The sequence below is a fragment of the Parasteatoda tepidariorum genome, chromosome 10 (genome assembly GCF_043381705.1).
Source record: "Parasteatoda tepidariorum isolate YZ-2023 chromosome 10, CAS_Ptep_4.0, whole genome shotgun sequence".
In the NCBI taxonomy this organism is placed as follows: domain Eukaryota; kingdom Metazoa; phylum Arthropoda; class Arachnida; order Araneae; family Theridiidae; genus Parasteatoda; species Parasteatoda tepidariorum.
Window position 1 is genome coordinate 30,978,280 of NC_092213.1, and position 19,560 is coordinate 30,997,839.

The following is a 19,560-nucleotide window of genomic DNA, read 5'->3' on the forward strand; positions in this document are numbered from 1 at the left end:
TTTTCATTAAATATTGTACAGATGAGGTTAATATTTAGAAAATTAAATAATCAAATACAAAAAAAAAACGAAATAAGAACTGCACAAGAGATAGGACACTTAAGCAAAGCCAAGGCGAATGGAAAAGCTGACTGACCAGTGTAGAAACATAGCCAATGAGCCAATTCCTTGTCCTTGAAAACTAATTCAGCGCCAAACTAAAACACCTCCTTCTTCTTTGTACATTCGCTTTACTGAGAAGGTATTTATAAGTTAAATACATTTAAACATGAAAAACTTCTAATGAATGTTTCAAGATATACTTTTCTTACTATGCAACATTTATATATAATTGTACGCGCATTTAAACTGCAATTAATTCCAAAATAGCGAAGAACTACTTTTCAAAGGCGGAGTATTACATTTCCTACCTTTCTCTCCAGTGCCAACTTAAGGTGGAATGGACTATAGGGCCTACGAAAGGTATAATCCGGCTCTGAGTGTGCCTCACTGTGAAGTAGTAGTAGAGTCTGTGACTGCAATATTGTTCTGATTTGCAAGTCTCTCATGAGTTTATTGACTTGTTTGAAGCTTATGTTTTGTGTGTTGCACTGATATTTGAGAATTAAATTAATTAGACAATTAATTCAAGTACTAAAAAATTTAGTTCTAAAAACTGCTGTATTTTCAGAAAGATTTTACTAATAAATTTTTGAGTCTTAAGGACTGTTTTATTCATCTCCAATCCACACGAACCCTTATGCTCGTAACGACATTTTCTTCTGAAAGCGATTTTATACTTTACTCATTTTTACCATAAAAATAAAATGAAAGAACAGTTGAATCGAATCTGCTTTCTCAAAAGCATGCTTTTGAGGAAGTAGATTCGATACACGAGCGATAAAATTTACAGGAATTAGGTGCACTTAATTTCTGTACATTTTATCGCTCGTGACCCGAATTTAAAGAATGATCTAACTTTTGAATCACAGACATAAGCAATCCAACACCGCTTTTATTTTTTGAAGGAAAAAATAACAATAACATTCTGTGATTGGTTAATTTTATAGAATGATTCTGGCCTGTCACAACCATGTATTGCGTTATGAATTTATGACGAACTTATGGAACATATTTTAATTAAATATGAATTACTTTTATTTTAAACAATATACTTGGTTATTTTAAGTTATTTTAAGGAAAATGAAGTCTCGTAGAATAATGTTACATCCAGGAATTCTAAGAACACCGACCTTTCGATTTGCTTCATTTGTCAGAAAACGCAAGTAAGAACACATTTTTTCTTTATTCTTTTTATTAGCAGACAGTTTCGTTGTTTTTACAAACTTAAAATTCGCATCTTCGGTTACAATTTTGTCTTCGAATATGGTACTAAAGCAATTTTTATGGTTTTTACTGTTTTCTAGAAAAATTAAATAAGTTATTCATAGCTGTTAACTTTTCTGGAATTTACCAGTTTCTCCTAGTCTACTGGTTTAATAAAAATTCTCCTATTTTTTCAGCATTTTAGAAAATTCTTCAAAATGGAGCAAGTATTCTAAATAAAAAATCTCTGTTTAAATAATATTTTTAAGCAATCCATCGCTTGCTTGACTGTTTAAATAAGTTCTGCTTATACATAATGAAGCGAGCCTCATTTACAGTAATCATAGCTCTTTATTTCTTTTGTTTTAAAATTTTCAGTTTATATACAGAACTCCCTTTTTAAATTAATCAAAAAGTCTTTTAACTATGAATAATGAATTACTTGTCTATTATGATTTAAACTTAAGTTAACATAATAAAAAATATGTGAAGTTCATGTTAACAATAATTAAAAAATACTGCAGACCAATTATATTTCTTAGAGTAATAAAATAAAGTTCTTGTACTTTGATGGCCATAAAAATCCCTATATGTAAAATATTTAATATATTGTGCAACAGTTATGAAATTTATAGTTCGTAAAATCTACTGGATATTTTCCTATACAGGTTGTCAGCTATGTTTATTTTATTTATATATCTATGGACAGTAGTTTAAAGTTATATTTTTTAGCAGTTAGCAGTAATTGTAGTATTAACACATAAATTGATTTATTTTGTTTATTAATAAGAATGTATTATTTTGTTAAAAAGATACCATTTCTAATTAATTTCTTTAGATAGTGCCAGTTTTTAAAAATCTGCTCTTGTAAAGCTTTGATGAAACAGTAGTCTTTTAAATAAATCATGCATGTCTTTGATTTAATCCTGATGTCCCATTAGTCCCCATATGCTCATATTATAAGTCTCACGAAAATATCAGGTAATAGAAAATTTGCAAGTTTCTTTAATTTTATCTGGTTTTAAACTTAATTTTCTCCATGTACTCTTTAAATCATCAGCAAATAGAGTTCTTGTTATTAAAGATATCAGCTTTTGATTGCTGTTATAAAAAAAATCCATTGTCCCCTTAAACGCTTGAAATATCAGCTACTTCCCCCTATACCTTTTATATGAAATTTGTCTTATAATATTTTATTTTTTAAAAAAATCTCTAATTTTAAGAGCAAGTATATGGTGTTTTGTAGTTAAATTCTATGTATAAGAATAAGACATATAACTGAAAAATTAATAAATTGTATGCAACTGATTGGAAAAATTGCAAGAATTCAGTTAAAATTAATTTTAAAAAAATTTAGAATTTGTTTCGGAATGTTTATTTCCACCTTTTACTTTAAATAAAAATTTCTGGTCTTTAATATGCTATTCAAGATAATTCTGCTTTTTTTTTCTGTTTCATTTTCCTCGAACACTTAAAATTTAATTCATGTTTTCAGTTATAGTTTGGTAGTAAACTTTTCCATTCACTAAAATTTTGTTTTCTGCAGTGAGTGCTGAAAAAAGCATTTCCAAAAATCTGTTCATGATTTATAATTATATTATATATGGTGATGTGTACTACTGTTAGTTTATTTGTATCCCTGTCCTCTTAATGGTATTGGCAGTGTTTTACTGCACAATTTAGCAATAATTAGCATCACAAAACAGTCTCACCATTTGACAGCAGTGGCAAACCTTTATTTTTTAACTAATTGAAGCCTTAGTAGACTCGTGTGCATCTTACTTAGTGTTGCAGTTTTCTTTTTATCTATTTTAAAACTGTGTAATATTTTTTCTTTTATTAATTCTGTTTTATTTCATATTTTGTAATTTTGATTTTCATTCATTCGTAATAAATTCATTTGCTTGTGATATTTACTGCATACTCTAAATATCTTATATTTTATTTCAGAAACTTTCTGCTGCAATATCACTATGGTACATCTTCAAAGCAAGGGGCAACTAAATTAAACATCTTAAATTCTGTAAAAAATTTAAGTGATAATTTTTTGCCAGCTGTATTAAAATCAGTTACTATTGCCTCATCACTATTCGGGAGTTTTAACTTCAAATTCCGGAAATCTACAACAGATTTTCAAGACACTGCAAAAGATTATGCTAATATAAATTATTCTGAAAATAACAAAAACAATAAGTTGACTTCAAAAGAATCATCTTTATTGACTGCAGAAAAAATTGAATCTTCAGCTGCTCAACTTAACTCTGTTTTAACAGAGAAAGATGTAATAAAAAAAGTAGAAGGAAATCAAGAATTAGAACAAACATTTTTTGAATGGCTCACTGGAAGCGATTTCCATTCAAAACGAAAAGAGTTCTTGGGCAAAGACGAAAAACCTAATGAAAAATACAATAAAATTTCAATATCGAAAGTAAATGTTTTTCTGTTTATCTGTTGATTGTAAGATTTGTTGCTAAGATAGATACCTCAAAATTTTAATGTTTTTTGAAAAAAACTTAGAGAAGCATTTAACAGAGTTACAAAAGAAGATAATCTTTTTTTTCTTCTTAATGGTCATATCATTAAATGTGAAAATGCAAGTACAAATATTTTTAACTATAATTTATTTGCTTGGGACATTAAGAGGCCCATATCTACTGAAAAATCATTGATTAAAGATTAATATGCAACAAAAAAGGATTATTTTTGTCAAAAACATGCCAAATTCATATAGAGAATTTTCATATTTATGTTCACATGATAATTTTTTAAAATAGATAAAATACAAAAATCGCTAGCAAAAATGTGAAAATATGTAACTATATATTTATTTATGTAACTATATAAAATATTAGAGTTAATTGATTACTTACCAATTTTTTTTTCCTCTTTAAATTTCTCCTATAAACTTAATAGTATTTAATATTCATTTTCTTTTTGATGTGCTTTAAAATAATATTTGTAATTTGTGTGTTTATTTGAAAAATTTGTATATCCTAGTGTATAAATAAACTTATCAAACCCTCAAAATTTTACGAAAATCAGGTAGTCAGCTTTATCACCTGTGATTAAAATCAAACATTTGTTTATCGTGAAATATTGTTTCATTATAAACAATTAGATATATATGTATAACTCTCCATCAATTTACCCTTTTCAAAAACTGGTTTTAATATGTTATATATAGTTAATTTTGCATTTCCCTCTTTTCAAATCAATACTTTAAATTACATTCAGGAAGAAAAAAAATTATCCTGATCTGCTGAGTCCCACAAAATTTATATTCACCCCCATCCAAGGAAAGAATTCTAAATTCCACACTTTTTAAAAGATTTTACATTAAAATAGAATTTCTATATATATTTTTTTTCAGCAGTTGACTTGACTCATCGTATGAGAAATTTACAATGTCGTAATCAAAAATAACTGGATTGATTTATACACTAGGAATTATAGTACTAAAAAATTTAATAATTATAATTGTAAGCTGTCAGTTTTTTTTTAATAAAGTGAAATTTTCTTTACATAATTTTTTTTATGTACATACTTGTTAAAATTCAGATATTTGACAAAAATATTTTACTATCAGCATTAAACCATGATATTTTCTCTTTCAGTCAAGTCTCCAACAACGTAGTAGATTTTTAGTTTCATCTTTAAATGAAGCAACATCATCTGCATCACAACTTTTGAGATTAGAAGAAGTTTGTAAACATCTCATTTTGTATCCTGATCAGAAATCTGTAATGTGTAAGGTAATTTTTTCTATATATCTACTTTAACATTCCTGTAAATATTTATTTAATGATTGAAGAACTCAACTTTAAAAATTACTTTATGATCTTAAATAACTTGTTTATTGGCTGTTTTACTTAATGGTTTGTTTCCTTCCTTTTTGACTACGTTTTTATAAATGGTGCTTTGAAACTAGATTGCTTGAGTTTCTCTAAGCTGAAGTTAATGAAAATATATAATCTAGCTGAACTATGTTTTAAATGTACCATTTTTCAATTAAGTTATAAATTAGTTATTTAATTGGTTGTAAAACTTACAAATAAACTTATGGTCTGGCAATGAACAATCTCTTGTTGCCGCTAAGAGATTTACATCACATTATTTTTTAATTAAATTACAATCTGCGTTGAAAATTACTATCAGGTTTAACTTATCATTAAAATTAAAAAATGTCAACATGCTTCCTTTCCTTCGTGTTCTCAAAACAAAAATGAATGAACTGGCTATGAATGTCAATAAAAAAAGTTTAAAAAAATAAATTATTCACGATAAAACCTTGTAATATATTTTTAAATAATAATTAAAATTATTCTTTCTAATTAATTCGCTATTTACTTATAGAAACAATTAATGTGATTGTATATTTTTATAATCAGATGTAACTAGTTTTCGCTTATATATGGATGTGTGTGTATATGTATAGAAGAATGGTAATTGACTTTCAAAATTTCTTGAAGAAACCATTAATTTCCTCATTCAACAGCACCTAAGAGACGAGAAAGGAAAATTCCTGGCCTCTATTTTTCTTTAACTTTTTATTGCTACTTTCATTCTTAGTCCAGCAGTGCTGTTTGTAGACAACTTCCAGCTATTGATGTCACTTACATGAACTGTTCTACTTTTTTTTAATGAAATTTGTTAAGTTAGTTATCTTTTTTAGTTACTATAAAATTTAATATTGTGAATTCATACTCAGGCAGGACTTATGAGGATTGCATTACGTCTCAAATATAACCAAAATGATCAAGCTGTACAAGCCCAAGCCAGGTGTGTTCTTGCTTTAATAGGTTTTCAAAATCCTCCTAGGGGAAATGGTATAAGAATACTCAGCATTGATGGCGGAGGAACGAGGTATTAATTGTTTTAAGTATTTGGTTACTATCCCTTTTAATAATTGCTTCAATTTCTTGGTGCTAATGAAACTGAACAAATTAGTAAAAAAAAACTAATAAATATTATTCCTTTTGTAATAATCTAACCTTTGTATTCATAATCCTTTAGTAATTTCTATTTGTCTAAACTGTAAACATTTTGATGTAATTTTGTTATTTTAGATAATCTTTTTTTTTTTTAATATTCTTATGAGTGTATTTTATTTTTTAAAAAAAAGTTTATTGGTATGACCCTAAATACTTTTAAAAAAGCTTCGAAAAATTTAAAGGTCTTTTTTCATTTAAAAATATTCATTTGAAAAAAAAAAAACATTTCTATTTGTATGAGCTTTTTAGCATTGGCATATTATCTCAAGTACTTGCTCTTATATTGTGTACTTAGTAGTGTTGCTACAACCTGCTTATTTTTATATAAATTTTACTACTATTTTTATATTTAGTTTTCCATGGCTGTATTACTATTCTTACTTCTCACCCAAAGCTATGAACTATTTGAATCGTGTTCTTTTATTTTCTCTGATAAAGTGCACTAATATAGTCAACGTTGTAGTACTTCATTTCTTTGTCATTTTGCATATATTTACCTTTACATTTTGTTTTATTTTTTTTATTTCCTACCTTAGGGGCATCTTGGCTATAGAAATACTACGACAATTAGAGGCTAAAACCAATAAAAAAATATACCAACTGTTTGACTATTTCTGTGGAGTGAGCTCTGGTGCAATTTTGGGACTACTCTTGGGAGGACTTCGTCTTTCTCTTGATGAATGTGAATCTCTGTATAGAACATTGAGTGATAAAGTGTTTAGTCAAAGTACATTTTGGGGTACAAGTCGGCTGATGTGGAGTCATGCATACTATGATACCACTATGTGGGTCGATGTTTTGAAGTAAGTTTGCTTTTTTGTAAGGAAATGCAGATGTAACTAAAAAATGTAATGTTCAGTGATGTGATTGCTGTTACTATTTGCTCTAATTGAATTCAATACAAGTTGTTCAAAACCAGAGATCTCAAAACTTTTTTGCCATATTGCCACTTTCACTCTAGCAAGTCTCAAAATCTTACCAACAAATATATTATTTAAGAAGGAGGTAGTCATCTTGTTGTGCCTTTATAAATTTAAGAAAAATATAGCTCATTTTTCATAATTTTTTAACAGTTTTAAGCATTTTCCGAGTTAAAAAATTCCATGCAATGTTCAAGCAGTTTTAGAAAATTTATTGCAATCTGATTTATTTTGTCATTAAATAGTATGTTTTCATAAGGAAAAAAATTATCTTAGAAGAAATTTTTTTTAATTAAGATATTTTGAGTATTTTGTTTAACTTATAAAATGTTATTAGCTTGTTTAAGTATTCACATTGATTAGATGTATAATAACGTAATTTCGTGGAGACACACCGCAGTGTTATTGATTTTAAACTTGAAAATTTAATAGAAAGGCATATCTGAAGAAGTGGCCTATATAAAAAAATTTTTTCCTTTGGAAAATTTTGCCTTTTAGAACCCACTGGAAATTTCATCATTTTTTCCTCCTCTTACTAGTGCTTTTTATTTATTTTTTCATGTTTAATGTTACTCCAAGGAATGGTCAACTCACCTGGAATTTTCTCCTCCCCCATCCTTTCTTAGAATCACTTTCTGGAGACTGCTATCTCAGGGATGAGATTTTTCAGCTTTTTAGCAGATTTCCGCTTTTTTCACTTTTATCTCTTAAATTTCAGCTTTTTTATCAAAAATTCAGATTTTTCTAAAAATTTCACTTTTTTTTAATAAATATTCCGCTTTTTCAGAAAATTCACCGATTTTCAAAGAGAAACAGAAAATTCGAACTACATAGCTACCAATCCTTCCTCATTTTTATTTATTTTAACTATTTTCTCCCCTTTTACTCGCAGCAGATAAGATTTTCCGAATTTTTTACCCGCCCTCCAGATAGATCCGATTTTTGTAGTTCAAACGACGCTGCTTCTGACAAGCCTTTTACAGGTCCCAAGCCTGGAATCTGCTAATATCTCGATTCTTATTCACACGATTTTAATATCTAACATAGCTTTTCATATTTGTGTGTTGCGATTCTTATTCACGCGATTTGAATATTGTACGTTGCGATTCTTATTTACGAGATTTAAAAATCCGATATTGTGATTCGTATTTACGCCTTTTTAAAAACCTATGTAGCGATTCGTATTCACGCAAGTTTAAAATTCAATGTCTTGATTTGCTCATGCGGTTTATAATATCAAACATTGATTTTCGTATTTATACGTGATTTTAAAATAAGGCATTGGGATTCGCATTCACGCATTCTAAAAATTATGCATCATAATTCTTATTTATGCAATCTAAAAATTACGCATCATGATTCGTATTTACGCGATCTAAAAATTATGAATCGTGATTTGTATTTACGCGTTTTAAAAATTCTATATCCCAGTTTGTATTTTCTCATTTTCAAAATCGTATATCTAGTTTCATATTCATGTGATTTCAAAATCCATAATTGTTATTCATATTCACGCAATTTTAAGATCAACTATCGCGATTCTTGTAAGAAGTAAATTTTTTTTAAAAATTAGTTACTATAAAGGTGACTGTTTTTCTAACGACGATTATTAGTATATGTAAGTGTTACAACATCAGAGAAACTGGAAGGGAATATATTCAAAACTTACATTCTGTGCTTGCAAAGAAGAAAAAATAGGATTTGTCACAAGATGTTTGAAGATGGACTAACGACTAAATATAGCAAACATAAAAGATATAGCAAACAAAAGCAATCACTTAAAAAGGGATTTAATTAAAAAAAAATTTTGGGGGAAAAAGAGTTAATTAACTCATCATCAAAATTTTATTTATAATTGCTGTTATTTATGCTATAAAATGCAAAATTCTTATCAAATAAAAAACAATTATCTAAACAGTTGCTGATTGTCATGTAATTTTTCAAACTAAAATAGCAATTTTTGTATGTTAAGGAGTTACTATATATTTCTACTTCACTGTTATTGATATGTTTCAAAGGGCTCTAGTTAGATTAGACTATAATATGAACATAATGATTCGGTCCATTGTTTTTCCAATATAATTTAAAAAGTAATATTACTGATATATTTGCTATAAATCACATAACAGTATTTAGTAAAAGAAATGAAATATTAATGTATATTCTCAGTAGTTTTAAGGTAGATTTTTAAGTAATAATTGTCTCTTATGTAAACTGAGGAAAAATATAATTTCCAACTTTATTTTTTTCAATTGGTGAGTTTTATTTTCACTAAATGTTAGGTATCAATGTAATCATTTATATAATAATAGATTAGTACACAATTGTATGTCAACACATTATTTATTACCTTAAACTGTCTGAAATTTATTATTAAAGGGTTGCGCTTTCGTAAAATTTGTTATTGTGGAAATTCAGCTTTTTTGCCGTTCGGCTAATCTCATCCTTGCTTTCTGGCATAGGAACAGCTGTTGAGTGTAGGGAACAGGTGTGGATGAAGAAACATAAATCAGAAAGGAATGAATAAAGAAAATCAGGGTGATGCCAATCATAAAATTCACTGTAAAACAACCCCCCCTGTTTTTCCTGAAAATATGTCTCTTCCACTTGTCATGGTGTTTGTCAGTAAGCATGGGATGCCCCTCCACTCTCTTTTTTTTCCAGCTGCTTGTTAAAAACACATGAATGTTTGATGAATGAATGGTGCTGATGATATGCAAAAAAGCTATTGTGTAACATTGACAAACGCCAGGAAAAAGTAGAGAAGTTGTGTATCAAAAATTTTTCACATCTTATTCTTAGCTTACTGTCAATAATTTATATTGCATTATTTTGTTGGATTACTAATGCTTTATATACATATATTTGTTATGTCTTGGTGCCAAGTTTATCTCATTATATTCACAGTCGTTGATTCAAATTTATCCAAGACCATGATTTCTATGATATCAGAATTTAGTGTGAAACCACTTTATAAATGATTCCATTATAATTTTTGTTGAACATTTATTAAGGAAAAAAAAGACTAAAGAAATTAAACTACTATTTACAAATGTTCATGGAGCAGAATCTCCTAGAAACTTATAAAGATTTTTTCACACTCTTTTCACGGACAGCTTATAGTAATTAATTTACGATATTACGTAAGTGATTCTTTTATGTGAAAGAGACAATTGAATGTTCTCATCCGTTAAGAAGAGCTAGCTAATCTACAATTAAATTTAATTATTTTTAACTTTCGGTTTAAAATCCCTTAATTTTATTTGGCTACTATTTTAGATATTACGTATATGTATGTATTGAAATCTCATGTATAAAAGTCTCAGTTGCAGTTATTTATCTCAAGAGAAGTGAAATTTAAGTAACTTTTTTTTGTAACAAAATATTGATTTTAAAATTTTTTTTAAGGAAAACATTTGGTGAAAGATTGCTTATTGATACTGTGAAAGAACCTGATTCTCCAAAGGTATATATATATTTATGTACATATTATCATTTGTTTAAAAATAGGCAAATTCTAAATTAATAGGAATTGAATAGGCATTATAGAAATCAATAACACTTGACAATGTTTTAAAAGTATTTAAGCAATTAAAAAGTTTTGATACGTACTTAATTATCCTTCTATGTGCCCTGTGGCACATAAGGCCCTTATCTTCTTGTGCAAGCTCACTCAGTCTTTTGCTCAAAATCTCGCCTCGAACCAAAAAGAAGTAAAAAATTAAAATATCATTATTTATTCAGTGCATACCAATTGAGCAATGTCCTTAAAAATTTGGAATTGTATCAAAGTCTTCAAGTTTCTCACCATTTACCATCAAGCCATAGTTGCCATATTAGATAAGAGATATGCCATATTAAGGTTAGAAAGAATGCAGTGTGTTTAGTCATAGCTTCTTTAAGGAGCGTTTCTATAGTCTTGAAAAATTAAGAGTTTTGACATGTCGTATGCAGCTAAAACAATCTGCAAAAAATCTATTTTAATGACATTTATAAACCTTTGATTTGTGTAGAATTGAAATCATGTAAATATTTTTTTCAGCTTTGTCTTTCAAATTTTTTTATGCATCTATTACTTTTTTTGTGATTAAGCCTTGAAGTTTTCTTGTGTTTAATCCTCTTTTAATTTTATATAAATATATTTAAGCTAATTATCTAATAAGTATAAATTAATAGATATTTTTAAAGTTTATTTATTTTTTCATTAGCTAGCAGTTGTTTCGGCAATAATGAATCTCCCTCATCTCCAGCCATTTGTGTTTCGTAATTATGATCTCCCACCCGGTGTTCAGTCTTATCACAGAGGTAGCTGTAGATATAGAATGTGGGAGTCTGTACGTGCATCAGGTGCAGCCCCTGGTTATTTTGAAGAGTATTGCCTAGATGAATTTCTTCATCAGGTTTGTAAACACATGCTTTTCCTGACTAATTGCACATATTTTGGACTCTTTTACATTCTATAAATTACGTCACTTATTGGTAATTGGGACCGTGTATTGGCTACTACTTTTCTGAGTTGTCCTCAACACAGGCATTGGTCGCTATAAACAATAACTAACAAATTTCAATATTTTTTTGTTCATTCAATATTTTTATTACCCAAATATTTATCTGCATTCACAATAATATCGTATTTAACTATCATTATGTTTAATATCCCCTGTGGTGTATTTTTGATTTATTAAATTATCAATAATTATGGTGTTACTACTGTATTTCATTTCTATAGTTATTAATAATGATCACAATATTTTTATATTCAATGTGTATTGCTATCATTATTTCTTGGGATACTGTTGCATTTTATATCTATGGGTGTTATCTGTAGCGGCTGACCTGTATAAACTTGACTTCCTGGTTCTTACGATATTCTTGGCTTAATGGAGTACCTAAATTACTTATTGTAATCTTAAAATCTAGTTCAGGGTTTTCCAACTGGCGGCCCGGGGGCCGCTTCCAGCCCTCAAAGCCTTTTTTGTGGCCCGCGGACTAAAATATATTAGTGTCATTTTTGTGTGGACAATTTTCGTAAAAAGTCTTTATGGGTTATAAATACTCTTCTCGTTAATAAAAACCTAATTTCTTCATTTTTGTGAAATTTAACATACCAACGGTGCAAAGAAGTTTATTTCTCAGGTTTTGCACCCAAGAAAATATCTATTCAAATACAAAAATTAGCGTGTATGTTACTCTTTTTTTATTTAATTTTTTTGTATTTCGTGAATATAATTTAGCATGTGCATATCAGAAATTTTCTCTAAGAAATTCTCCGATTTAACTTTTTGAAACCACTCATTTTGGACGAAAATATTTACACACACATTTGTAAATTTTAAATGTAAATATATATTCTCTGGTGGTTGTAGCAGACAACTTCAATTTTCTTATTGAATATTTTGTGTGTTCCTATGTAGGTTTTAATGCCAAACTTTTTAAAGTTTTATATCTTAACAATTAGATACTATCTGTTGCACATTAATTGTTTAATACAAAGGTGCACATTAAAGTTATTGTAGCCCGAATTTTTATTATTTAATATTTTTAAAAATATTATTAATAACAGTTAAATATTTTTAAAAATCTACTTCTTATTTTAATTTGTAATTCAATACTTTTGTTTTGTACAACTTGGTAAAAATCAGACAGTAATACTTAATGTTCCTTCAAACATAAGAGTCCTACATAAAATTTTTATTAAGTTGCGGCCCGCCATTTGATTTGTGTTTTTAATTGTAGCCCCCGGCCTCATGTAAGTTGGAAACCCCTGATCTAGATTAATCACTTTATCAAATAGACAAATGATGTAAAAATACTTCTTTCCTATTCCTTTTTCCTCTCTGAGGGAAACTTATGTTACAATGCATTACAATTTTAGTTGCGATGCATTCTTTTTCAGAATTTTTTTTCCCTATGGTCTACTGCAGTGAAGGGTTTAGAATAGTATACAATAACAAAACTAGTAATTTCAGTGAACTACATACAAGACATAATATGACATCTCTTGGAACGTCAAATTTAAAAATATTTTTCAAAAAATCGTAATAAAAGAACTAATGAGTGGTTAACTATTAAAGATATATATATCATTGATTTTCATGATTAAAATTTTGGTAACAGTTTATTTTTGGAATTTTTCATTCTTTATTGAACTTCAATGTTAGCATTTTAGATCATGTTCCTAATTCTATTTTAAACTAATACCATAAGTACTTTAGTAGGTTTTTTTTTTCTTTTTTAATTACTTAACATTATATAAAATATTCATCAAAGTTAATATCTATTATAATAAAAATATCTCTTACAATGAAAATAAATTAATTAGTTTGCAAAAATACTGTGAAAATTTATAATATTAAAATTCCTGAAACAGACTGTTTTTCAGAGAATTATTTAAGAAATCTTATCTTCTTTTTGTGCTATATTCTCACTCTTAAAAGGTATAAATATATATCTCCAAATTGTTCATGAAAAAATGGAAAATTCTCTTAAAGAGTTATTTCTTTTTCATTGACATAAATAGTGAAATAATTACCAGACGAATTTAATATGCTAATAACAATCATGGCAAATAATTTGATAAAATTTCTCATCTTATTTACTTATATTAAAACTTTCAAAATCCTCTTGAAGGGAAAGGAGATTTTTCATTAAAAAATTATATGTACAGAGAAAACTTTTCTAATAAGTATTGGAAATTTATTTAATAAAGAAAAGTTTTAATAATTTATATCAATGTTATTCTATTATTGCATAATTCATTGACATACATATTCCTCTTTACTCTGAATTGGAGCATAGGGCTTCTGGCATTGCTTTCGATCTTACTTTATTTGTGGCCAGATATTTCGCCTCTTTCCATATCTTTCCTATTATTTTCAATTCCCTTTAAATCGACCTATACCAATTATTTTTTGGTCTCCCTCTTTTTCCATTGCCGTGATCGTTCCAATCAAAAACTTGCTTTACTTTAAATTTTTCAGGTTTACGTAAAACAGGAGCAATTAATTTTCATTTACGTTTTTTTTTTAAATTTCCAGGTCAATTGCTTTCTGTTTTACTTTTCTAAGGATTTCTGCATTACAAATTTTATGGAACCACTCGATACTCAAGATTCTTATTAAACAATTGTTAATAAATGCTTGAAGTTTTTCGTGTTATTATTGTTGCAGTGTCATGTCTCAGGTCCGTACAACAAGACCGATTTAACATTAGTATTAAAAAATCTAATTTTTGTTAAATATAATTGTTAACATCAATAAGAAATTTTATTATCTGGCATGAAAAATTATTACATTAAGATATTTTTTATTCTCAACTTCCATGAAAATTTCAGGATGGTGGAGTCATGATCAATAATCCTACTGCCCTGGCTATTCATGAAGCCAGATTACTGTGGCCTTCAGAATATATACAATGTGTCATGTCATTAGGAACAGGTCGCTACATTCCTGCTGTATCTCCAAATTTTACTTCTACTAGTCTCAAAACTAAAGTGCTAAAAATAATTGACAGTGCTACTGACACAGAAGGTATAATTTTTTTTTCTTGATTGATCATGTAAGAACTTCAAAATTTTTAATTATGTGCAAAAGAAACCGCGAAAGTTTTAATAAATGGTTATTAACTTGGATCGGGTGGGATAAAGTGGGTTTATGTTTAAAAAAAAACATCTATTTTCTCTCTTTATATTGAGATAATAGAGACATTTACTGGAATTGCAGCAAGCATTTTTATTTCAGTTTTAGAAACTGATAAAAAATTTAAAGTTTCAAACTATCGGTTTATGATCAACATATACACTATGTTAGTTTAAGCTGTTGAGGAACTTTTTTTCCATTATCATTAAAAATTAGCAAAAAATTATTAATTTTAATTCAAACTGGTCGAAGGACATCTTAAAAAGAGATATACATAAATAAATAATATACATATAGTTATAGGGAGTAAATAACAATATATCAGACATATAGACAAAATAGCATAATGGCACAACTTAGTAAGCATGTCTAAAGATATAGATGAGTTTTCACACAAGTTTCTGTCTTCATATGTCAATTTTTTCATGGAAAAGAAAACAATTCCTTTAAAATAACTAAATTGATTAAAAATGTCTGCTATAAATAGTAAAAACACTTTGAATTACCAATATGGATATTAATTTTTACACTTGCATTTAAATATATTTCAAGTAAACCAAAAACTATTACAGTTTTTTTGATGAAATGGTGTAGAAAATGTACTGTATCCAGAGTGAAACCTAATTTTGATAACCTTAAATATTAACTCTAATTTAATAAAAACAGAAAAAGAAAATTTTCAATATTTTTTTTAAAATTATAATCATGATACATTTATTTAAGAGCACTTTTATTTCGAAAACAATATTTGCATATGTTTTTTAGTGAAATATATACTAATTTTAGAACTATCCCCATTCTGCGGTAAATTGGGTATATCAAAATATGTTCTTTTGAATTCCTTACTGTAAGAAAATGATCAAACAAAATGGATTATTTATGATACATATTTAACTGTATAAATCCAACTTATATAAAATGCATCAAAACTTTTCCGAAAAATTTTGTGGTTTGGTTTTCATGCCTTATTTTAAAAAAGCTTTATTTTATACCCACTTTGCCCCACCAGACCCTACTAGATCTACCAATGTAATTAACAAAAGATTTTTTTCTCATCCATTGCAACTTATATTAAAATTCTAATAAATCGAAAATTTTTATTTGGCTATTATCTTTTTGCAACTGATTTTCATACTTTAACTGTGTAATAGGAAGCAAATTTTACGAACCTAAACTTTAATCTTGCATCTTTTATTTTATTTGAGTGCTTAAAAAATATAATAATAATAAATATATAAAATTAATTTAAAAAAAAAATTCTTATTATATTTGTCAAATAAAATGTGTCAATAAATTCCTGCAAAAAAATGCGAGGAATTACCAATATCAAGTTCAGCATTAAATTTTAAAAGAAAAATATTCTGTTATTTTGTTTTCTTAAAATAATTGAAATATTGAAGAATGAATTAATAAAAAAATTGCATAAAGTATGCATTAATAAAAACAATTCATGAAGTATGCATTAATTAAAAAAAAAAAAATTTGGGGGGATTTTTGAAACATGTTTTAAACTATGTACCACTGATGTAATATGTTTGCTAATTATGACATTTTTGTAATTTTTCATTAACCTTATGGGATATCCTGTTTTTTCTACAGCTGTGCACGTGGCCTTAAACGATCTCCTCTTACCAAATACCTACTTCAGAATGAATCCCTATTTAACAGAATTCTTCACTTTGGATGAAAATAGAACAGATAAACTTGACCAGATGAAATCTGATGCTCAGATGTATTTAAGAAGAAATGAGTATAAATTTGCAAATGCTGCACAAACTCTCACTACACCCAGAAGTCTTTATAAAAAGACAAGTGATTGGTTAAACATTCAAAAAAATCTTTATTTATGATTTTCATCCTTAAATTTTTTGTGGTAGGATTGTGTGATAATTTTTCATCTCTTATGAAGCTTCAATGTATACATTTTTCGTCAGGCTCTAATTTATTTAATTTTTTTAAATTCTTTTTAAAGAAGTTTGATTCAAGAGAAATAAGTAATTAAGTTAAAGACATTCATTTTGCTTTGAAATCTATTTTGATAAAAATTACTTCATGCCTAAAAATAGAAATAATTAATTTTTTTATAAATAAATAATGTAAAAGTTTACAGACCTTAATTATATTAAAATCTCAAAAATAATTCTTTTAATACATATATGAGAAAAAAAATATTTACTTTATGTTGAATCTGGTTAAATAGGTATTTCTTCCAAGGTAAAAAAAAAAAAGATTGCGTCATAAGTAAAACGAAAGCTGTAAAAATTCAAATAATCAACACTTACCATTACTTAAATATCTTCAAAAAAATTAATTTTAAAATGTTGTATGATAAAAAACTTTTAATATAATATAAATTTTCTTGTTAAGAAATTAATATAAAAGAATCATTATACTTATTTAATTTTTTTAAATTTAAGTGCTTATAAAGAACAAAACAAATTGCTTATACAGCCTCCATAAAAGTAACTGTGATTTATATATTTCTTTAAGAATCATATTTTACTATAGAATATGAGAAACCAACATTACTAAATGACAAATTTTTGCTTTCACAGATTTTCAAAAATTGATAACCAATATTAATTATTAGCAAATTATGATGAAGGGGAATTTTTCACATCTATGCATTTCTGTCAATTATGCAAAATTTTAGATTTTAATCCATATTGAAACATGTATTAAAATATTTTGCTCTTTGAAGCATTAGTATTTAAATAATACACACTTTGTACAGTTGGTTTCTAAAAATGCTTTTCAATCTTTGTGATATAAGAGATTTTAAAATATTTACCAATCATATTTCTAGTCATACTCGTGTGAACTCTATATGTTATACAACATTAGAATTTGTTGATATTTATTTTAGCATATTGTAAAGTTTACTTTTTGTTTTGTTTTATTTTGAAGAATTTATCTTTGTTATGATGTGAATTGTATTTAGTGTGTAATATAGTTTATTGTATTCTATTAGAAAAATAAATATTCCATAAATGTAATAGTTATATTTTAATATTCTTTTGTATAACACAATTTATTGTTTTCTTAGTGCTAAACACTGAAATAACACAGTTCTCCTAAAATACTAAATTTTTTATTGTTAAAAAACATACCTTGAAGAAAATCAGATTAAAATGTTGAAAGAGATGTCAATACTAATTGTTTATTCAGGAAAAATTAATGGCTTGACACTAATTATAAAATTTGGAAGAATGTTTATTTTGTATAAATGTTTTTGCGAATTTGTTTACCGAACAATACAACTGGGTCCAGTTAGCAGTGTTCTATTTTAAAAATTTCTTAAAAGCTAAATTAAGCAAATTTTTCAAAAAAAAGTATAAGAAACCAATTTATTGGTTAAATTTGGAAAGAGATGATAATTGTAATATTGCTTAAAAGTTCTGCACATGATGTTAAAGCACTTAAGTGACAAGAATTTCAAGCACTTCAGGAAAGCTATTTTTATGTAGTATTTGCATTTGATGCAAATGTGTTTTAATCAACCATCACTAAAAGTTTTCTGAAAAGACACAAATTAATTTGCACTTGTCGTGCATAGCCAAATGGCGGTATTGCTCACGATGCTGAAATCTATCTACCGCATATTGTCTGTGTTTTTAAAAATAAAGTTTTCTATCTTTTTTCACTAGGTTTTTTTTTCCTGAAAACTTATATACATTATATTGGGTAATTTATAGCAATTTTATTTTCTCTGTGTGTTAAGAAACAGGTAGTGTGATATGAAATTTAACTTATTTCAAGCCATTTGCTCTCCTTTTAGCTCAAGGCTTGTGTTGAGGATGTCTTGCAAATTAAATAAATATCTCACATAGGATAAGTTTAAATACTCTGTAGTTTAAATAATAAAATTCTGTAGTTCTATAAGTTTTAATATCCTTTTAGATACTAATACATAATTTATACATGATTATGTATAAAGTATTAGTATCTAAATAGATAAAGCTTTTAAGAGCCTGTAAAAGGCACACCCTACTCTACTATATTTTAATGTATTATGCTTGAACACTTATGAGTTTTCTTTTATGTAGACACTTTGTTTATCTTATTAAAACTTTCTAATTTTCTTTCCCTATATTTAGTACCTGTTCTACATTGTATAATTGAATAAAGGCCTAAAATAATAATAAGGCTTGCAACTTAATGCTCGACCTAATCTTTACCAGTGTAAAATGAGCATTCACTATTTTTAAATGATAGACTTTTTTTTTTCCTCAGGGGATTTACCTTCTTTAGGTAAACACGGGATCCACGACCCCGAGGTACCCCAGTGATCTATATTTCTCTTTTTGCTTCGACTGCAAATTTGTATAATCGACTTGCTAAACCAAGGCTCTGCTTAGCTAGACAATAGTATTCTTTTACTCAATTTTTACTGAAGCTTTACTAAATTACAATTATATTAGACCTAGTTTTTTAAAAAATTGAATTTAATTTTTAAAAATAACCTTGACAACAGTTTAAGTATAAAATAATAGATTTATTGCATAAACTCCATCCCATGTCACACAATATCATAAATTCTTACTAAAACTTTTCTTTTTTTTTATATATATATGATCATTTTACAACAATTTTTAGAGAATAATCAAACCATAGTGATCAAACTAATTACTGTTGTGAAATTGCTACAAATGCTCAAATATATGTCCATAATTGAAATATTTTCTTCGCCATGTCATGCAGATGATA

At 27.0% G+C, this 19,560-nt stretch overlaps 1 protein-coding gene across 1 annotated transcript; it reads left to right on the forward strand.

Annotated features, from left to right (window-relative positions):
- Window positions 1-831: 831 nt before the first annotated feature.
- On the forward strand, window positions 832-17,849 carry LOC107449139 (calcium-independent phospholipase A2-gamma). Its single transcript, XM_016064580.3, has 9 exons — window positions 832-1,265; window positions 3,256-3,733; window positions 4,920-5,057; window positions 6,014-6,168; window positions 6,833-7,099; window positions 10,625-10,682; window positions 11,425-11,616; window positions 14,550-14,745; window positions 16,453-17,849. Exons 1-9 carry the CDS (start codon window positions 1,183-1,185, stop codon window positions 16,701-16,703), a joined length of 1,818 nt encoding a protein of 605 aa, XP_015920066.1. The 5' UTR covers window positions 832-1,182; the 3' UTR covers window positions 16,704-17,849.
- Window positions 17,850-19,560: the final 1,711 nt, after the last annotated feature.

Coding starts and splice junctions, on each gene's coding strand:
- LOC107449139 (XM_016064580.3), top strand. CDS start 1,183: ATGAAGTCTCGTAGAATAATGTTACATCCAGGAATTCTAAGAACACCG. Junction 5,058..6,013: donor AGAAATCTGTAATGTGTAAG/GTAATTTTTTCT, acceptor ATTCATACTCAG/GCAGGACTTATGAGGATTGC. Junction 11,617..14,549: donor TAGATGAATTTCTTCATCAG/GTTTGTAAACAC, acceptor TGAAAATTTCAG/GATGGTGGAGTCATGATCAA.